This window comes from Scatophagus argus, chromosome 20, assembly GCF_020382885.2.
Source record: "Scatophagus argus isolate fScaArg1 chromosome 20, fScaArg1.pri, whole genome shotgun sequence".
Taxonomy (NCBI): domain Eukaryota; kingdom Metazoa; phylum Chordata; class Actinopteri; family Scatophagidae; genus Scatophagus; species Scatophagus argus.
In genome coordinates, this window is record NC_058512.1 from 17,577,347 (window position 1) to 17,594,176 (window position 16,830).

The window sequence follows — 16,830 nt, forward strand, 5'->3', positions numbered from 1 at the left end:
TATTACAGGATTGACATCCACATGTGTCAGTGAGTGTCAAGCCAACAAGCTGACAATATTCTGTGGTTGTTAAAATTGCCTCATGGACACATAACCTCACTCAGCCTTGTAAAGGTATCAAACTATACACTGTATAAATCTTGTCTTATATTCATCAAGAGGACACGGACACAACTCAAAAAATGATGATGTTGCTCTTTTCTGGATTTAATAGGAATCTAAATGTAAATAGGAGACCAGTGGCCAAAAATTCAAGGAATGCAGATCTATCAATAAATGCACTGAAATGTGGTTTGCAAATCAAGATTCTATAATTGTGACCAAAAGACTATGCATGTAACTTAAAGGAAGGTCACGAGACGAAATCGACAAGAACTCACAATCTCTAAATACCTTAGTGTTTACCTGGTACCTGGGATCTTGTGTCACACCTTGTCTAGCAGTGTGTTCACATTCAAGCTTTTGCACCAACTTCAGATAAAGGGGGAGGGCTAATGCTTTTAGCTTTGTGGCTATTATAAAGGTTTCAGCTTAAAAAAGCTTTTTTAATCTCAGGCTTGTAGAGACTGGCACGATTATAACAAATGAGCTCTATGGGGTCATTTGCCATATGTTTTTGTTGTTGTTGTTGTTGTGTGTGTCTGTATGTGTGTGTTGTTATGTTTTGTTTGTTTGTTAAGCCAGCTTCAACTATTTTATTGCGGTCCCCTGCATCGGGATCCAAACTGAACAAGGGAAATGAACAAGGGATCTGCTGTACTAATGCAGTGTTGATGTCACTCTGAGCACAGCCTTGGCTTTAAAAGGTCAGTCTGCTGATTTGTAGCTGTTGTGCCAAGAGGGGTGATTGATAAAAACACCATAAAGCAATTCAGGGTTTTTTGATATTATCATGAAGAACAAAGCTGCCTACAAGTCCAGATGCAGCTACCTCTTCCAATAAAAGCTGCAGTCCTCTTCCTCTTTAAATTCTTGAAGAAATGAATAGACTCCTTGTTTCTTGAGCTGTTGTGATTAGTGTATCTTGAGCACGGCATTATGGGCTTTTGCTCAGGAATCTTGACTGAAAACAGTCTGAGAACTTGATGCAACAACTCCTGAGAACCAACATTTTGTTTTTGGCAAAACCACATAAATCCTTCCCTTGTCTGCCACATCATCTTGAGAACTCAGAACTGTGAAAGCATTGAAGAGGAGTTTGAAGAAGCAGCTTCAGTTTAAGGCCTAAGCACAGTGGGAAAGGGTGAGCTTTAGCAGTCCCTCCATATGCATCTTATATAGGAGTTTGAACTCGGCGGGCAGCTGATGGGACTCCTGCCACTTGGTGGTGAACTTGGTGCCCTTCTTGTCATAGTAGTGGTATGGCAACTCCTTACCCGTATTTGGATCCCAGCCAAAGGGCCAGAAGCCATACAGGTGGATCTGGTCACACATGGAGGACGCCAGCGTGTACATCAGGATGCCCGTGCTCAGGCGCTTCGGCGACAGCTGCTTGGTTTTCCAGTAGCTGTTGAGTACAAGTGAGGAGAACAATTAAATATCAAAAGAACCTTCAAACCTTTGCAAAGTATGTGGAGTGAAAGTGACGATGGTGATGAAACACCTGAATTCAACCCTGAATAAATCACAGTGAAGCTTCTGATTGATGACTCAGTCAGTTATTACATGATTGATTCATGGTTTCAGTTACTTAATTAGTTTGTTGAAGGCCATGATTTTTGTATTTCGTGGTGGACAAAGAGTTTTTTTAAAGGTCTTCATTTCCTCAAAGTCCCTTGTAAAACAGGCTTATATTCATGACAGACCTTCTATATACCCTATACGTTAGCATTATCGCATTTTTGTAAGTATTTGTATTTTCTGATCTGCTTTGGTTTTCATTTACTGTTGATGCTGTCTGCTGTTCATGTAAACACAACACTAACTCCACACAGTACTTAATACAGTACAATGTACTGTACACAACACTAATTCCAGCAGTAAAACTCACCATTCTGCTTCTTTGAGTTTCTCTATGATAGAAACACTGTCATCATTCACTAATTAACTCAGTTGCTACTACTCAAGCTATTTTTAGTCACTGTTAATATATTGCCAATCCAACTCAAAACTTACTGAGCCTTTCTACAGCTCAAAGAGCATAATCTCTCCATTTTCAAGTACGCTTTTAAAGTATTTCACCTGTAGTAGAGGATAACGTCAGCAGTCAGAATTAATTAGTGAATGCGAGTAGTGTGTATGACACAACTCTGTAGATGCACTGATTGAGATGGTGCTGTGGAAGTGGATTTCCTATTTTACCACGTCAGCTATTAAACCACAGGTAACTCTATGATGTTCTTTTTGCCAAACAGTAAAAAAGAAAGAATGCATTAGGTTATTAAAAGGTTAATAAAAACAAACACGTTTTTGTTGTTGTGACACATAGATGCAGGCACAGACCAGAGTTTAAAAAAAAAAGAAAGAAAAAATCATTCACAAAAAATCTGAATTAGCTGTTTTTGAAACCGATGACTTAATATGATTGAGGAAAAAAAAACCCTAAGCAGACCACTGCTGATGCTTTCACAAAGGCGAAACTCTCCAAACTGGCCTCAACAAAAGCATTTCCAAGAGTCCTTGAGACGCTGAAAGCTGTCTGAGCTGCTAAAACCTGGTAATTCTTCCGGAGCAGGTAGTTTTAATGGGATTGGTGAAGATTAGGCTACTGTACCAGCAACCTATTCTGCTGCTACAACACTAAGTAGTAGACTTAAATCCCTCTCCACACATTAAGTTGCAGCTCTGTGCCATACCTTTCGCCACGTAGCTGTTTCCTTATAATCCGGCTTTGGAGCTTAAATCTCCTTTTTGCCATATAGAGCAACATTCAATACAATACAGCCACGCATTAGTTTCTGTAAACTACTATGAACAGGACAAAGATACACTTGAACATTCAATACAAACATAGAGAGAGAGAGAGAGAAACAGATGATGACAGATCCTGACACATTACACGTGAAACTTGTGCTGCTTTAGCAGACAGTGTTGGTCATCCTTGCCAGGTGTACACCTGGTACACCTGGTGTACACGCATGTGCTGTGTGCAATTCCAATCTAACAAGCAGAAACTCACTGAGAGGCACAATGAAACAATGCCAGCTATCTACCAGCACCAAACATAATCCAAATATCTGTTGCATTGAAAACATATTTTGCAAAAACCACAGAGAAATGTAATGTATTGGAAATATGGTTGGGCTTGAAAATCTATATTGTTTCTTACCCAACAATAAACTGATATTTATGTGTTCATCTGTTCCATATTGTTGTTGAAAACAATTTAAAACACATCAATGAGCCAGTCTGTTTTGGCTCGTTCATGCACTAGGACACATGTTTCTTCAATACCATGACAAACATTGTCTTTATTTTGAAATGACACTCACGAGAACACCTGATGTGTCTGTTGACGGAAACAACCTTTTGTTTAAAACTTTGTTTTTTCTTTTCAGTTGCAGTTGTCAAACAAATGACTTTGTTTTCGGTTTGCAGCCTCTACTTTTTCTAATCTGTTTATTACAGCCAAGTGTAGAGAAGCCGATGCCTCCAAATTCTTTGTTCAGTCCCAAACTGGTCAATGGAAATGTGCCTCATTTACATTTTCCTTTTTCTTTTTCTTACTTCAAATTCTATGACAGCTAAAAGCTACAGTTCTCGGCTGTTTTAGGAAATAACTGAGCCTTTTCAAAAAGTGACCCAGTGTATCTGTGAGCTGTAAACAATTCAGAAAAATGGATTGTTGGTTTTCATCTTTTTTGTTGATAATCAAAAAAAATGCAAGCTGTGTCTGGAGATCTTATCTGGCTCGTGAAAAACAATATGTTAATGCAAATGCAAAAAACTGCAGAGCGCACAGGAGTCTGAATGCAATTTGCTCAGCCAGACGACATCTGGAGTTTAAACACCACCTAACTCTGTCTCTCTTACCCATCTCAAAAAACCCAGCAAAAAGCGAGAGACAAGCCCTTATTTTGCAAACAAACAATAACTAGATCCCATACAGCCTGTTTGTCTAACTTGGGACACGCCATCTCAGTCGACAAGCCTACATTCTGAGATCTGATCGCTGTGCTAGAATAAAGATATCCACACTGTGTACCCAGATGCGGACACAGGTATCTTTGCTGTTGATGTATTGCAGTTTTACGTCGTGTCTTACTTGTTGATATACTGCATGATGTTTCCAGGCCAGGCCAGCTGGACCTTCAGCTGACCTCGATGTTCCACGAAGAAATCTACCAGCGTCCTCGTCACTGTGGCTGATGTGTGGAAGAAAAATGCTGGGATCCACAGGATGGCGCCGTCCAACTTTTTCAAACTCAGGAAGAAGTTGTTCCTGTCCTGCACAGTCAGTAAATTGTTGTAGTATTTCTCCAGGATACTGGGGTTAAAAGTTGTCATGTTGGTCCGTCGTCCAACGTCCTTCTTAAAGATCTCAGTTGGCGCGAAGTTGCAACGGAAGACAAAGTCGAACTTCTCAATCTGAGCTCCGCAGCGGGAGCCAGTGAGGATGCCACTGTTGCCGACCACAGCACAGGCATTGTAGTGCTTGTTGAGGATCGGCGAAGTCTCAGGGAGGAGAGAGCGGAAGTTCTCGCCAATGGAGAAGACGTACTTGTGGCTGGAGTAGTCGTAGTGCATTAGCTGTCCGATTCGGACTGAGTTTCGAGTTAGTGTGAAGTTGTGGGGGATGTCAATATACTGAGCAATCTCCTTTCTGCAAGACAAAAGACATTTTTGTTCATTATTGAGCCCTTACTGTAAGCATCCACGAGTCAGATTTTTTTTTCTCAGAAACCAAACAACCATGATTGCAGACGGACAAAGCACAAAGAGCCCTCCATTCCCTTCCCTTCCATAAGGAAACCCAATAAATGAAAACCATGAGTATACCTCTGACCACCACCTGCAGTTCTAAAAATGAAGGGAACCCATTAAACAAGCTACTTAACATATTATTATTTAACAACAATACCTTGATTACCACATTGCATACACTTTATAGACATGAGTACCCAGACACACCTCTTTATGAGGCTGTTTTTCAGGGTTTGGGCTCGGCCCCTGTCTTCCAGTGAAGGGAAATCTTAATGCTTCAGCGTACCAAGACATTTTGGACAATGCTATGCTTCCAGCTTTGTGGCAACAGTTTGTTGAAGGCTCTTTTCTATTCCAGCATGACTGTGCCCCAGTGCACAAAGCAAAGCTCCATAAAGACATGTTGGATGAGTTTGGTGTAGAAGAACCTGACTGGCCCACACAGAGTCCTGACCTCAAGCCCATCCAACACCTTTGGGATGAACTGGAACAGAGATTGTGAGTCAGGCCTTTTGGTCCAACACAGTGTCTGACCTCTACTCCATAAATGGGCAAAACTTGCCACAGAAACACTCCAAAATCTTGTGGAAAGCTTAAGTTAATTTATTGGAATGTTAAAGGTACAGTTCACCCAAATTACAAAAACTATATAATTAATACTCTTATAATTCTAATTTTGTGACTTGGGCCTTTGTGCAACAGAAATATCTTTTATATAAAACTTATATAAAACTAGATCAAAATATGTTTTATTTTTCATTTGTCATGAAATGTTGCATATTGAGGAATTTAAGCTTATTTTACAGCTTTCCTCTTGTACAGTCACAACTGGTACAATGATAACAACAGAATGTAATTGTGTTAACAGTGGATTACAGGAAGAAGCTTGCAATGGGTTTAAACTCAGCACTGTACAGTAACTATAAACATAATAAAACCAGGTAACACCAGCTCTACATTTAATTTCTGTCTTCCATTCTAATCTGAAACAATGATTATAATGACAGTGAGTCCAATGCCATGTATTCTCAGTGTACATTTAAGATGATTAGTATGTTGATTCATGTTTTTGCTGGAGAAGGAGCAGATTACTGATGTTGCAGCTTTGTTTCTTCACCCTTTGGACCCTACAATCGGGTTAAAACACATTTTATGATATTAAAATATATCAAATCAAATTATGTATTTCATTTGCTGATACATTCTCTCAACTGATGATCAGTATGTCTGAATGTGATCTCTGATTGCTCAAAAAACGACTTCTGCTCCTACAAGGACTTCCACTTGGCTGGAACTTGGCTTTTTTAAGTCAAATGTATGCAAAAATAAACAACAACTGTCAAATACCACAACGTTACTGCTAACTGCTGCTGCCGTGTGCTTTATGCTAACTGTGTTAGCCACTGAATGAAAGCCTGCCGCAGCGCTCGTTCCTAAGGTTCTCGTTCTTATGAAGGTTTTCTACAAATACATTTTTAAAAAAGCCTCTGAAATAACATACAAACCTCAGCATTCAGGATGTGAGACTTGACTGGGACTTGTCCTCGTGGGCTTACAATACAACTTTCATGAATCTTGAAACAGCTCCCAGGCTGTTACAATTTTATTGTATTTCTGATTCTGAAATATAGTTATTCATAAATAGATTTGATGAGGATCTGGAATGAGATTTAAGCAGATTTGATACTTTTTTCTACTATTCAGATTCAGTAAAATAATTTTGAAACCCGAGAAAAACAGAAGCCACCTGGTTTCAGCATAAACCTTTTCTGTAAATGATACATTTTCCACGTGAATGCTGCCTCATTTTTGTTTCTGTGACACTGTTGAAGTGCTCTTTGCTCAGGGAAACAAAACATGAGTATTTCACCACTGGCACTCCCTGCTGTAAGTGCTAAAAGCAAGCAGAGCTTTCAGGGCTATCAAAAAAAGTACACAGAACGCGTGTGTGTGTGTGTGTGTGTGTAACTTACTTCAGTTGCATAAAAGCAGTGCTGTTGTAGCTCCATTTGGAGGAGTTCTGCAGGTCCTCGCTGAGAGCATTGGTCAGAGAGGTGAAAGCTGGATCGAGATACTTCATCGCCAGCTGGGAGCTATGCAGACGAGGAGGAGGAAGAGGAGATAGAGACACGAGGTTAGCCCAGCCTTCCTCTGTTAGGAGGAGGTCGGCTTCCTCCACTTGCACTTCAAAATGTTTTGAGGAGCATTTTAGCTCTTTAAAAACAAGATTTTTGGTCAAAGCATCCTCGTTTATCTGAACCGAAAGCCATAAAGGGATAATTTGGCTGACAGGCCAAGAAAGACAAGCAGTCAGACAATCAGTTGTAAACAAGTCGCCTTATAATCTGGCCAGATTACTGGAACTGCTTTAATTAAAAATCAAAGATGGTACCCACCAGGTTTGAAGGGAAATTAGGTTTGCAAAAATGCCCAAAATTTGCATTCACATTGCAAAGGAAACCTCAATGCAAAGTCTGAGACAAGAAGTATTTTGTGTTCTACCAATTTTACTTTGTGAGTTCATCCATTCATTTCTTCTGTTGCATGAAAATGCCTCCTTGGTTTGCAAGAAGCAACAGAATATTGAGTAATTGTTTGCTTAGTTTTTTAAAAAAAAATATTTTGCACATAAATATTAATTTGGAATAGTGAAAATACCTTAAATCTACAAGTGAGATCATCTGACTGCAAGTGTTCTCTTGACGTCATTGTACAGACCCAAGAAATAATAAAACAAGGATTTTTCTTTAAAGATACTTTCTCTATCAGTACCACCCGCTTCACAAAGCTGAAATGCCTCAAAAAGATGATGATTGAAATGTGCAAGTGTTTGAGGATGCATTCAGCTAGTTCTGTTCCTTTAGGGAACCAGTTGCAGTGACAAACAGATTTAGTTTCATTTACACTATCAGGTCAGTGTAAACGCACAGTTTCAGCCTCTTTCCCACGCTTTAATCTAGAATAAAACCAGCCCAGTGCACTGTGGGGAAAATGAGCAGTAAAGGCCATACTGTTGCAGAAACTCTGTCCATCTTAGCAAGTTATTCAAATTCAATTACAGATTATGCATGTGGAGTGAAATATGTTTATCTTTCAGCCAAATTCATGTATTTGTTTCAGTTTCATTTTTAACTGTCCACCAATGATGCCTTGTTCACTGCTTTTCAAGACATTTAAACTGCATGAGAAATCTAAATGATGTTACCATGCTGGTAAATTTGAAGCAAATTTCAAGACATGAAATTTGAACATGAGGTCAGCATACTTGATAAGATGAACACTTTTTGCAGTGCCAAAAGCCTCAACCCTTCCAGTATTAAAACCAAGATGTAACTTGAAGATTAAATTGCCTCTTGCCTTTAACTAAACATCAAAAATGTCAGGGGTTCAGGTCAAGACTCTGCTATGGCAGACACAGCGGGTCAAATAGTATTTGTTTGTAAATTTAAGTTTAAGCCCAGTCACCAGACTAAAATGTTGGTATTGTATGTTTCTGAGCCTTACGTTGTACTTTTCATACTTATAACATTTCTACATCATATCACATTTAGATTCTATGTACAGGAGCTGATTTGCTTATTAGGGGGTTGAGTGTTCAGCGGTGGCATGACACCTGGGCAAGATGGCAGCTAAGCAAAAGACCACTTTTCTAGATCACTTCCACCAACCAACAAACCAGGGGACTGGTAGGCCATTTTGTCTTTGTGGTACCAAAGGCAGATATTTTGAACAGCATATTCAGAAAGATTTGAAAGAATTTTTCCTAACCCTAACCTGTTGAATATAAACCTGAACAGACCTTAACAACATACAAATATAAAACAACAACATACATTGAAAACTGGAATGTAAGGTTAACATACCCCTGGTATGCAGAAAAGTACAGGACCAACATTTATTCTGGTGACTGGATCGCAAGTTTGGTTCGTCTTGCATGACAAACAAGGACGATGAAGCTTACTGCATCAGGACATTTCAGAGTGTCAGAGGTTCCATCCCTGAGATTCTCACAAAATCCAACACCAAAAGCTTTTGTGATCATTCTGTGACTTATACTGTCCTGCATGGCAAACTCCACCTCTGCAGAGCATCACCAGTCTAAGTGAAGCCTTAAAAGGATGTTGTAAATAGTAAATACTGTTTGACCTGGATCTGATGGCAGTCAGACCTCCAGCAGCTTTATTTTGTGTTTGCAGAACTGCCATTTTTGTAGAGAGTGAGGCTCAGCCAGAGAGGTGCAGTGCTGAATCAGGATCAGCATGAAACAGCTACTAATTAGAATTTTCCCATAAGAATACTGATACTAAAGATGAGCAAACAGCCGTTGGATTTCTCAAGTGATGTTGGACATTTCAATATATTCCAAATTTTGGAACCATTACATAAAGTATGTAATTATATGTGCCCAACTTACGATGTGTGCAGAAGATAATACCTAAGATTAAAAAAATCATTGTTTTCATGTCAGTGATTCATGTCAGTGTCAAGGAAGAGCACCTAGGAAACTTGTTTGAACTGCTATATTAGTACAAATTTCTTTAATAGTCTTTATTCATCTATATTCATTTCATGTTGTTTCAAATTCAACACCACACCATCCAGTAGGGATCAGAGGTCATCGACTTGTTGCTTTGTGTCATACAGCTGGATAGCTGCAGGTTCATCTTGCCCAAAAACAGCTGAAGCAGAAGCTGCTGATGGTTTTACAAAAAAGATGAAAGATTTCTGGTTTATCACTCAGATAGATAGATAGATAGATTGACAGATAGATAGATAGACAGATAGATAGAGCAGAGAATAAACTCCCATACTAAAAATCTGAATATAAAGTTAAAGGAAAGACAGAGCACATCCTTGAGTTTTTATGTCAAACATCACCTCAGGTCAGGTTTGCGAGGTGGCCTCTCGCTGCAGGAGGAATGTAAAACATAAACAAAAAATAAACTCACTCACTCTTAATCATCATCAGTGACTTTTAAATGGCATTTAACTGACAGAAAGGAATCGACATTTCAAATACTCACTCCATATCACCTTGTAACAATAAAACACTTTGAATTGTGATATAGATCCAAATGAGTGAACACACTTACAAAAAAAATAAACTAGTGAACACCAGATTTTCAAACACATTAACTTTCTATCATAGTTTTTAATGGTAACTTTCTTCAGTTTCTTCTTTCTCATATATCTCAACTACTACAGGATGGATTGCCGCGGAAGTTGATTCAGACATTCATGTTCCCCTCAGGATGAACTGTAATGATGACCATGCACTGCAACGGCTTGCAGCTTGTGGAGGCACTCCATAAAGCATAAACATGGATTTCAAGTGTTGAGTAAATTTAATGAAAATCAACCATTCAAGCACAGTGAAAATGTGAACCTACTGACGATCATAAGGTCCCCAGCACCATTTGGAATGTATTGTTTTTCATTGTAATGTGGCCATCCTCTAGCCGCAGATTTCCCTGAATCGCCATCATCCTGATGATAAATTCTCACTCCACAACAAACAGCAGGAAATTTGTTTTTCGCTTCAAAATGCTTCTCTCTGTCACACCTAATTCACTCTGAGCATAACCTTGGCATGTGGTGATGGCGAGCGAAGAGGAAAATGATTACAGGCTGGAGGAAAATGAATGTTGTAAATCAGAGCCAAGGACGGTTTGCTGGCCTCCAGAACCTCCATCAACAACAATGCTGTTTTCGTACCACAGTCAGGACTTGGCCGAAAAGGTCAGACGACAAAGATTTACAGAATGATTTTGTGTGGTGTTGTTCTGCAGTGGCCCTACTGAAACCTAGTTAAAATAAGTATCAGAGAGCTCTTTTCCTGTCAGCAGGCAACCTGTATGTACTGGAAATCAGATGCAGTAAACAAGTATGCAACCCAGGTGTGAGCACACCTCACAAACATACAATGAGGATCTGACCATCTGAAGTAGTGTTGGAGGTAGTCAGACACACATCGTCATTAACAAACAGAAGACCTCTGGCAAGGCTGGTAGTCCACTCTAAGGGTGTGACCCCGAGTTTCATGCATTTTTACTGCACCTGATTTCCAGTCTGAACAGCAGGTCTGTTGACACCAGCAGAGCTCTCTACTCCAGGCTTTTGGCATGGTGGACAGCTCTGAAACTACATAATCCATGAGCCTCAGAAACCATTATTATGAAGAGAAACCCAGTCAGAGAGCAAATTCAAAGTCATTCCAGTAGGAGACAAAAAGATTTTTTGTGCACAAAAGATCAATTTTAAGGCAATACAAGTAAAATTAGTTTCTATTTATTTATTTATTTTAGAAATCTGATTCCAGGTACAGGTGGCACAGGTGCAGTGGTTAGCAGCACACAGCAAGAGGGTTCCAGGTTTGAGTCAGGGTCTGGGCCCTTCTATGTGGAGTTTGCATGTTCTCCCTGTGCCTCTCCCAAAAATATGCACATTAGGTTAATTGGTTACTGTAAATTTCCCCCAGGTGTGAGTGTGTGTGATTGTTCATCTTTGTGTGTTGGCACTGTGATTCACTGGTGACCAGTCAAGGGTGTAATCCACCTCTGACCGGTAGTCAGTTGGGGTACGCTCCAGTCCATCTAACACCCTTCACTGATAAGTGGTATAGAAAATGGATGGATGGATGGATGGATGGATGGATGGATGGATGGACGGATGAATGGATGGATGGATTCTGCCCATACCTTTCCAACTGACACTTACGACTGCAAAAAGAACAAGGCATTTTTTCAAAAAAACTTTCATCAGAAATTCTTATTTTACCTGTTTATTTATGATATTTCTGGTGTGCTTCTGCTTTAATATGTTGCCAGTGGTGTTTGTTGTTAATGCTAACTCAACTCCAAGTTTAGTAATAACTCGTTAAATTCACTATAATGTACCTTTCCACAGAGCTGATACTTTAGTACAATAACATTGTTATTGTTACTGTTAAACAAAACAAACGCAAACAACGTGTGGAAAGAAATGTGTTTCAAGCCTTTAGTCGATAGCCTACAAAACAAAATGTCAAACTGAACAACGGTGAAAAGTCAATTTAAATTTCTACTTTAAATCTTTTTAAGAAAAATCCTTCACGATGTATGTAAATTAACTGTATAGAGACTTAATGAGAGACAGAGCACTGTGAGTTACTGAGCTGATCTAGTTCACAGCTGCTGGATTAAGTGACAGATGCCCTGTTTTCCTTCAGGATGATGCACACTCACACTGACATGTGCCATTATGCATGTGGACCATTTGATCAGTGAGCAGTGAGTGATGTGTTTGACCTTGAATAAAGCCAGACAAGCTGTTTCTTCCTGCTTCCAGTCTTAAAGCTAAGCTTGGCTAACTACATCCTGGCTTTGGTTACCTACTTGAAACACATACATGACAGTGATATCAAACTTCTGTTCTAATTCTTGGAATATTTCAAAATTAACTATGTTTTTTGTTGTTTTTTTGCCATAAGGTTTGAAATTAGTTCAACATCAGATTTATGTCTGTCATAAGCTACAATCCAAATCTTGTTCTTGGTTTTTAAATGTCCAATTGATTGCTAGAAAGTAATCATGTCAGGCAAAGTGGTAAGATTTTCTGGTGAGATGCTGGTGAGATTATACTATTCACATGTATACTTTATGTACAATACAGGCAAAAGTACATGGACACCTGAACATTAATCACATGATTGTTGATCATGTGATTCGATTTTCAGTTGCATCAGTGAGGCCCAACATTGATATGGGGTAATGAGGGCTGACACACAGGTGGTGAGCCAAAGGTGGTGGATGGGGTTTGGGTCAGGGCTAGGAGTGTGGCCAAAAACAAAAGCACGCTTCTCTCTTAAAAAGTCATTGTAGTCTCAGCGTTTTCCATTACTAAAGCAATGGACCTATCAGTGCAAACCATGACAGGTGACCCAATACCTTAAATACACTAAGGTACTAAGCTATGTGGATAGGGGTGTCCACATAGTTTTGTCACTAGAGTGTATAAATAATGTAAAAAATATTTAATACACTGAGAAAACTATTCTGATAGAGATTATCCAAACTATAGAGAATAACACTGCATGAAACCACAGATGCACAGTATGTGAGCTGCCAGGCCTCAAATACCACGGAGGCCTTCATCTGAACCTGCTCAACTTTCTGGATTTTCCTGATCTGATTGCTGCATCCTACCAGCACAAACTGAGGAATTGGGGTTGTGCATCTGGAAAACTATAAAAACATAGAGTGACACCATTTCTTAGGCTTTTTTTTCAAAACATAAGCAAGAAAAGCCACATCACGACACACACACTGCATCAACTGTACTGCATCAGCTGTTTTTTCTACCCTGTCAGCATGTACTCACCTAAAATAACTAAAGAACAAAATCCAAAATCTCAGCAAATCTGATGCAAACCAACAGTCAGCATGTACAGCTACAGCTCTGTAGTCTGACCTGGACTCACCGAAACCCTGTGTGGAACATGGACATCCTGGGTCCTCCATTAGGTCCATATCTGGGGGTGCTGAGCAGGAAGTCCTTCTTGATGGACACATAGCTGATGAGCGACAGGATGAGCAACGCCACACTGAACATGACGAGCCCCAGCGCGCTGGCTATCCGCACCATGCTACCTCTCTGCGGGCACCAGCCCCCCCGGACCACAGGATCACTGATGGACCAGGACGAGGAGACGGCGAGAACCCAGGTGCACCGCATCCGCGGCAAAGAGAGGGCGTAGAATGGAAGAAAACGCGCGGTTCACGCAGAATTTAGAGTCCATGTGGAGAAGGAAGAGCAGATGCGGCGGCGCGGCAGAAGCGACCTATAGCCGCCGAAAGGAAACGCAGAAATGCAAAAGGCCAGATCAGCGAACAAGGACGCGCAAACGGCGGATTTATGGACGCTTTTAACTGAAGCCATGAAGGCTACAGAGTCCATGCGTATCGCAGAAGTGAGGAGCGGCAGGCCGCGTTAAAGCAGCCGGTTTCATAAGCTAAATGTGAGGAAAGGCGGTAGCGAGGCGTCTGCGGTAGAAAAGGCGCACGAAGAGCGAGTGTGACGCATTGACAGTCCATGAATCGCAGAATGGGGGGCAGAAGAGGGAGGAGGGGGGGTCCTGGACGCTTTTCTGCAGGCATGCAGGGTTAGATTACAGCCGGTTTCATAACGTCAAGGCGCTGAGATGAAGGGGCGGCACGCGGCGTCATACAGGGAGAAGATGGTGGCGACGGGTGGATGCGCCCTCCAGTCATCTGCATCCTCGGCGCCTCTCTCCTCCCCTCTCCGATAGTCTAATTAATTAAGCGGGGGTGTCGCTATAAGGAAACGCAGCTCTTGTATCGCGGTAATCAGATAAACAGCAGCATGTGAGGCGGAGCTCTGCTTCCTGATGGAGGCAGAGGGATGCAGAGAGAGAGGATAGCCGCAGCTCGGATAGGCTAGAGAGACTGCAAAGGCGTCAGTCTGTTTGAACTCAAACTTATTGAGAAAGCTGATGAGAAAGAAGATTTGCTGCTCATATCAAAACAGAAATATGTTTCCTAATGAAAGCTCTCTGCAGAGAAAATATGTTCACATTTAGGGAAATGCTATCTGTTTTTCACGTGTATTTAAAATTGATTAATTAAAATTTCCAATAACAAATAACAAACATTCCTAAAATGAATAAACCATCATCAGTCTTATTGACCTTACTTTGGCTACATCACTACATGACTACATGTTTCTACAGCAGCCTAGAAGGACAAACCAAACACTGGCTCTAGAGAGGGCCTGAGGGTGAGAGGAAGGGTATTCATTTGGTTGGTCTCTGTGTGTCATGCAGAGAGGCAGGTCTGTTTCTGGGTGAGCTGCACACAGGCAGGCAGGCTGAGCAGAGGCACACAGGGAAAGGACGAAACCTGCACTTCAGCTGTATTCACACAAAATCTGCAGGGTTGTGTGGAGTTGTGGGGGTTTTTATCTGTGTTTAAAAAATTAAAAATGCCCAGATATACACAATTTTGTACACAGTTAGACACAACGTGGACATACAAGGCAGTGCAATACAACAAGACATTTGAGTGTGGTTGTTAAAGTGTGTGTAGTGGAGAGGTGTCTGTTTGGGTGTCTGTATGTGTTAGTGTGGAGTGTTTATGTCTGCATATGTTTGACTGTGTCAGTCCTGTTTCTGGGTGTTTAGGAGTCTGACGGCTTGGGGAGAAAAACTGTTCTGGAGTCTGGTAGTGGTGGACCGAATGCTTCAGTACCTCCTACCAGACAGCAAGAGGGTGAAAAGTATGTGTGAGGGATGTGTGGTGTCATCTACAGTGCTGATTGCTTTGTGGATGAGGTGTGAATATCTGTGATGGATTGTGCCTTTAAAACAAATATATATGTATATATATGTCACTGTGTTCAATCTAATACTCAAAGGAAATATAATTATTGATCAGCTCATTTAAGACCACTGGTCTACTGGTTTCACCAAACCAATGAAGATAAATGGAAGGATGCTGCTGAACAACTTGTGTCAGTTTATGTTTAAATTTGGCCTAAGTGGTTGAGCAATTTCACACTCCAACATTACAGGTATAAGCAATTATAGAATTATTTTACACAAATGTTGTTTCACCACAACAAAGACAGACAAGATGACCCTTCATAGACAAATAAAGAAATCAGATGGACTGTCTTGACTCCTGGCATTTCAGCAGTGACCTTTCTACTGGTCTTAAGGCCTGATAGACCCTACACACACATGCAGCATAAACAGCAGGAGTTCCAGTTTTCTCAGTGACCAGTTAGAGCAGTGTTCTCCACAGTGTGTGTAAGTGACACTAATTAGCAGTTCTTTACTTAAAATTTATGGTGAGAAAAAGTATTTTGATTCTTTATGATGATTGCGTTGTAGAACAGAATGTGATTATCATATTAAGTCTGAGATATTCTTAGGCAGACATTTGACTGGTCTGATCAGGAAAAGTATGATTGTGTTGAATTTAGCCAGAGAATCAGTATGTGCAGTAGCAGACTGGAGTGGTTAGTACTAAATGGAATGCAGCCATGATTAGAGTAATGTTAGCAATTACCCCTATGCAACTTCATAGCACAACACATACAGTATATTTGATCATCTTCTGTCTTGAAGATTTCTGTTGATTTCTTGTATACTAACCACAAAGGACAGTATAGTCCACACTGAATACAAAGAGAACATATTATGGAATTGGGATGCAGCAATAATGTCTTTCAAGGTTATGGTAGAATGATGTAAACTTTGGAAGCAGCTTTGTTTCCACTTAGGGAATCAGTCAAAGTTGAACAAAGATGAACTCTGAAATGAAAACAGAAACGTTCACAGGGAAACACCAAAACAGGAAAGTCATAGATTGATGTTTTAGTTAAAGTTAATGGGATATGTCGCATAGTGTAAAGTGTAATGAGATGTAATTTTGAGGACCACTAACCCACATCATCAGTTATCTGCTGAGACAAAATGAACGGTTAGATTGAATTGGCTTTGAAAATGAGGAAACAACAACAGAGGGGGTTACATGACAGACAGAACTGACATCACAGGTATAATAAAGTGCTGCAGTCAGGAAACAGGAACTGCCTCTAACAACAGTTACCTCGCTCCACTGCATTGTACTTTTACTTAACGTGTACTTAACTTTGTGGCTGTGTACAGGAAGAGGAAACATGCTTATAACAATAACTAGTTACCTAATTTCAATTCATTTTATTTACCTCACCTTACACACATTGGTGTTATAATAACAATAATGTGGAATAATAAGATGGAAAAACAAAGAAACAAAAAAGCAGGCCAGAGAGTAAGAGGAGAGCGTTTGGGAATCACTTAAATTAAGGAAATGAGACAAGGGAAGAAAAGGAGTCAGAGTGGAAGAGTGTAACAGATAGACAAGAAGTAAAATGATACTGAGAGGAGAAAGAGGAAGGAGATGAGGAGAGATCCAAGATTAAGAT

The 16,830-nt window shown here is 40.3% G+C and overlaps 1 protein-coding gene across 2 annotated transcripts; it reads right to left on the minus strand.

Moving 5' to 3' along the window:
* Positions 1-1,193: 1,193 nt before the first annotated feature.
* st8sia3 (ST8 alpha-N-acetyl-neuraminide alpha-2,8-sialyltransferase 3) lies at positions 1,194-14,242 on the minus strand. Of its 2 annotated transcripts, XM_046375973.1 has the most exons (5): positions 13,322-14,242; positions 9,742-9,771; positions 6,837-6,956; positions 4,205-4,762; positions 1,194-1,507 (listed from the first exon to the last, which is right to left on the minus strand). In XM_046375973.1, exons 1-5 carry the CDS (start codon positions 13,573-13,575, stop codon positions 1,225-1,227), a joined length of 1,245 nt encoding a protein of 414 aa, XP_046231929.1. In that variant the 5' UTR covers positions 13,576-14,242; the 3' UTR covers positions 1,194-1,224. The 2 variants fall into 2 exon arrangements, with proteins under 2 accessions (XP_046231929.1, XP_046231930.1); XM_046375974.1 differs by lacking the exon at positions 9,742-9,771.
* Positions 14,243-16,830: the final 2,588 nt, after the last annotated feature.

Coding starts and splice junctions, on each gene's coding strand:
- st8sia3 (XM_046375973.1), bottom strand. CDS start 13,575: ATGCGGTGCACCTGGGTTCTCGCCGTCTCCTCGTCCTGGTCCATCAGT. Junction 9,772..13,321: donor ATGTTCCACACAGGGTTTCG/GTGAGTCCAGGT, acceptor TTCCTCCTGCAG/CGAGAGGCCACCTCGCAAAC. Junction 4,763..6,836: donor ACTGCTTTTATGCAACTGAA/GTAAGTTACACA, acceptor TTTGTCTTGCAG/AAAGGAGATTGCTCAGTATA.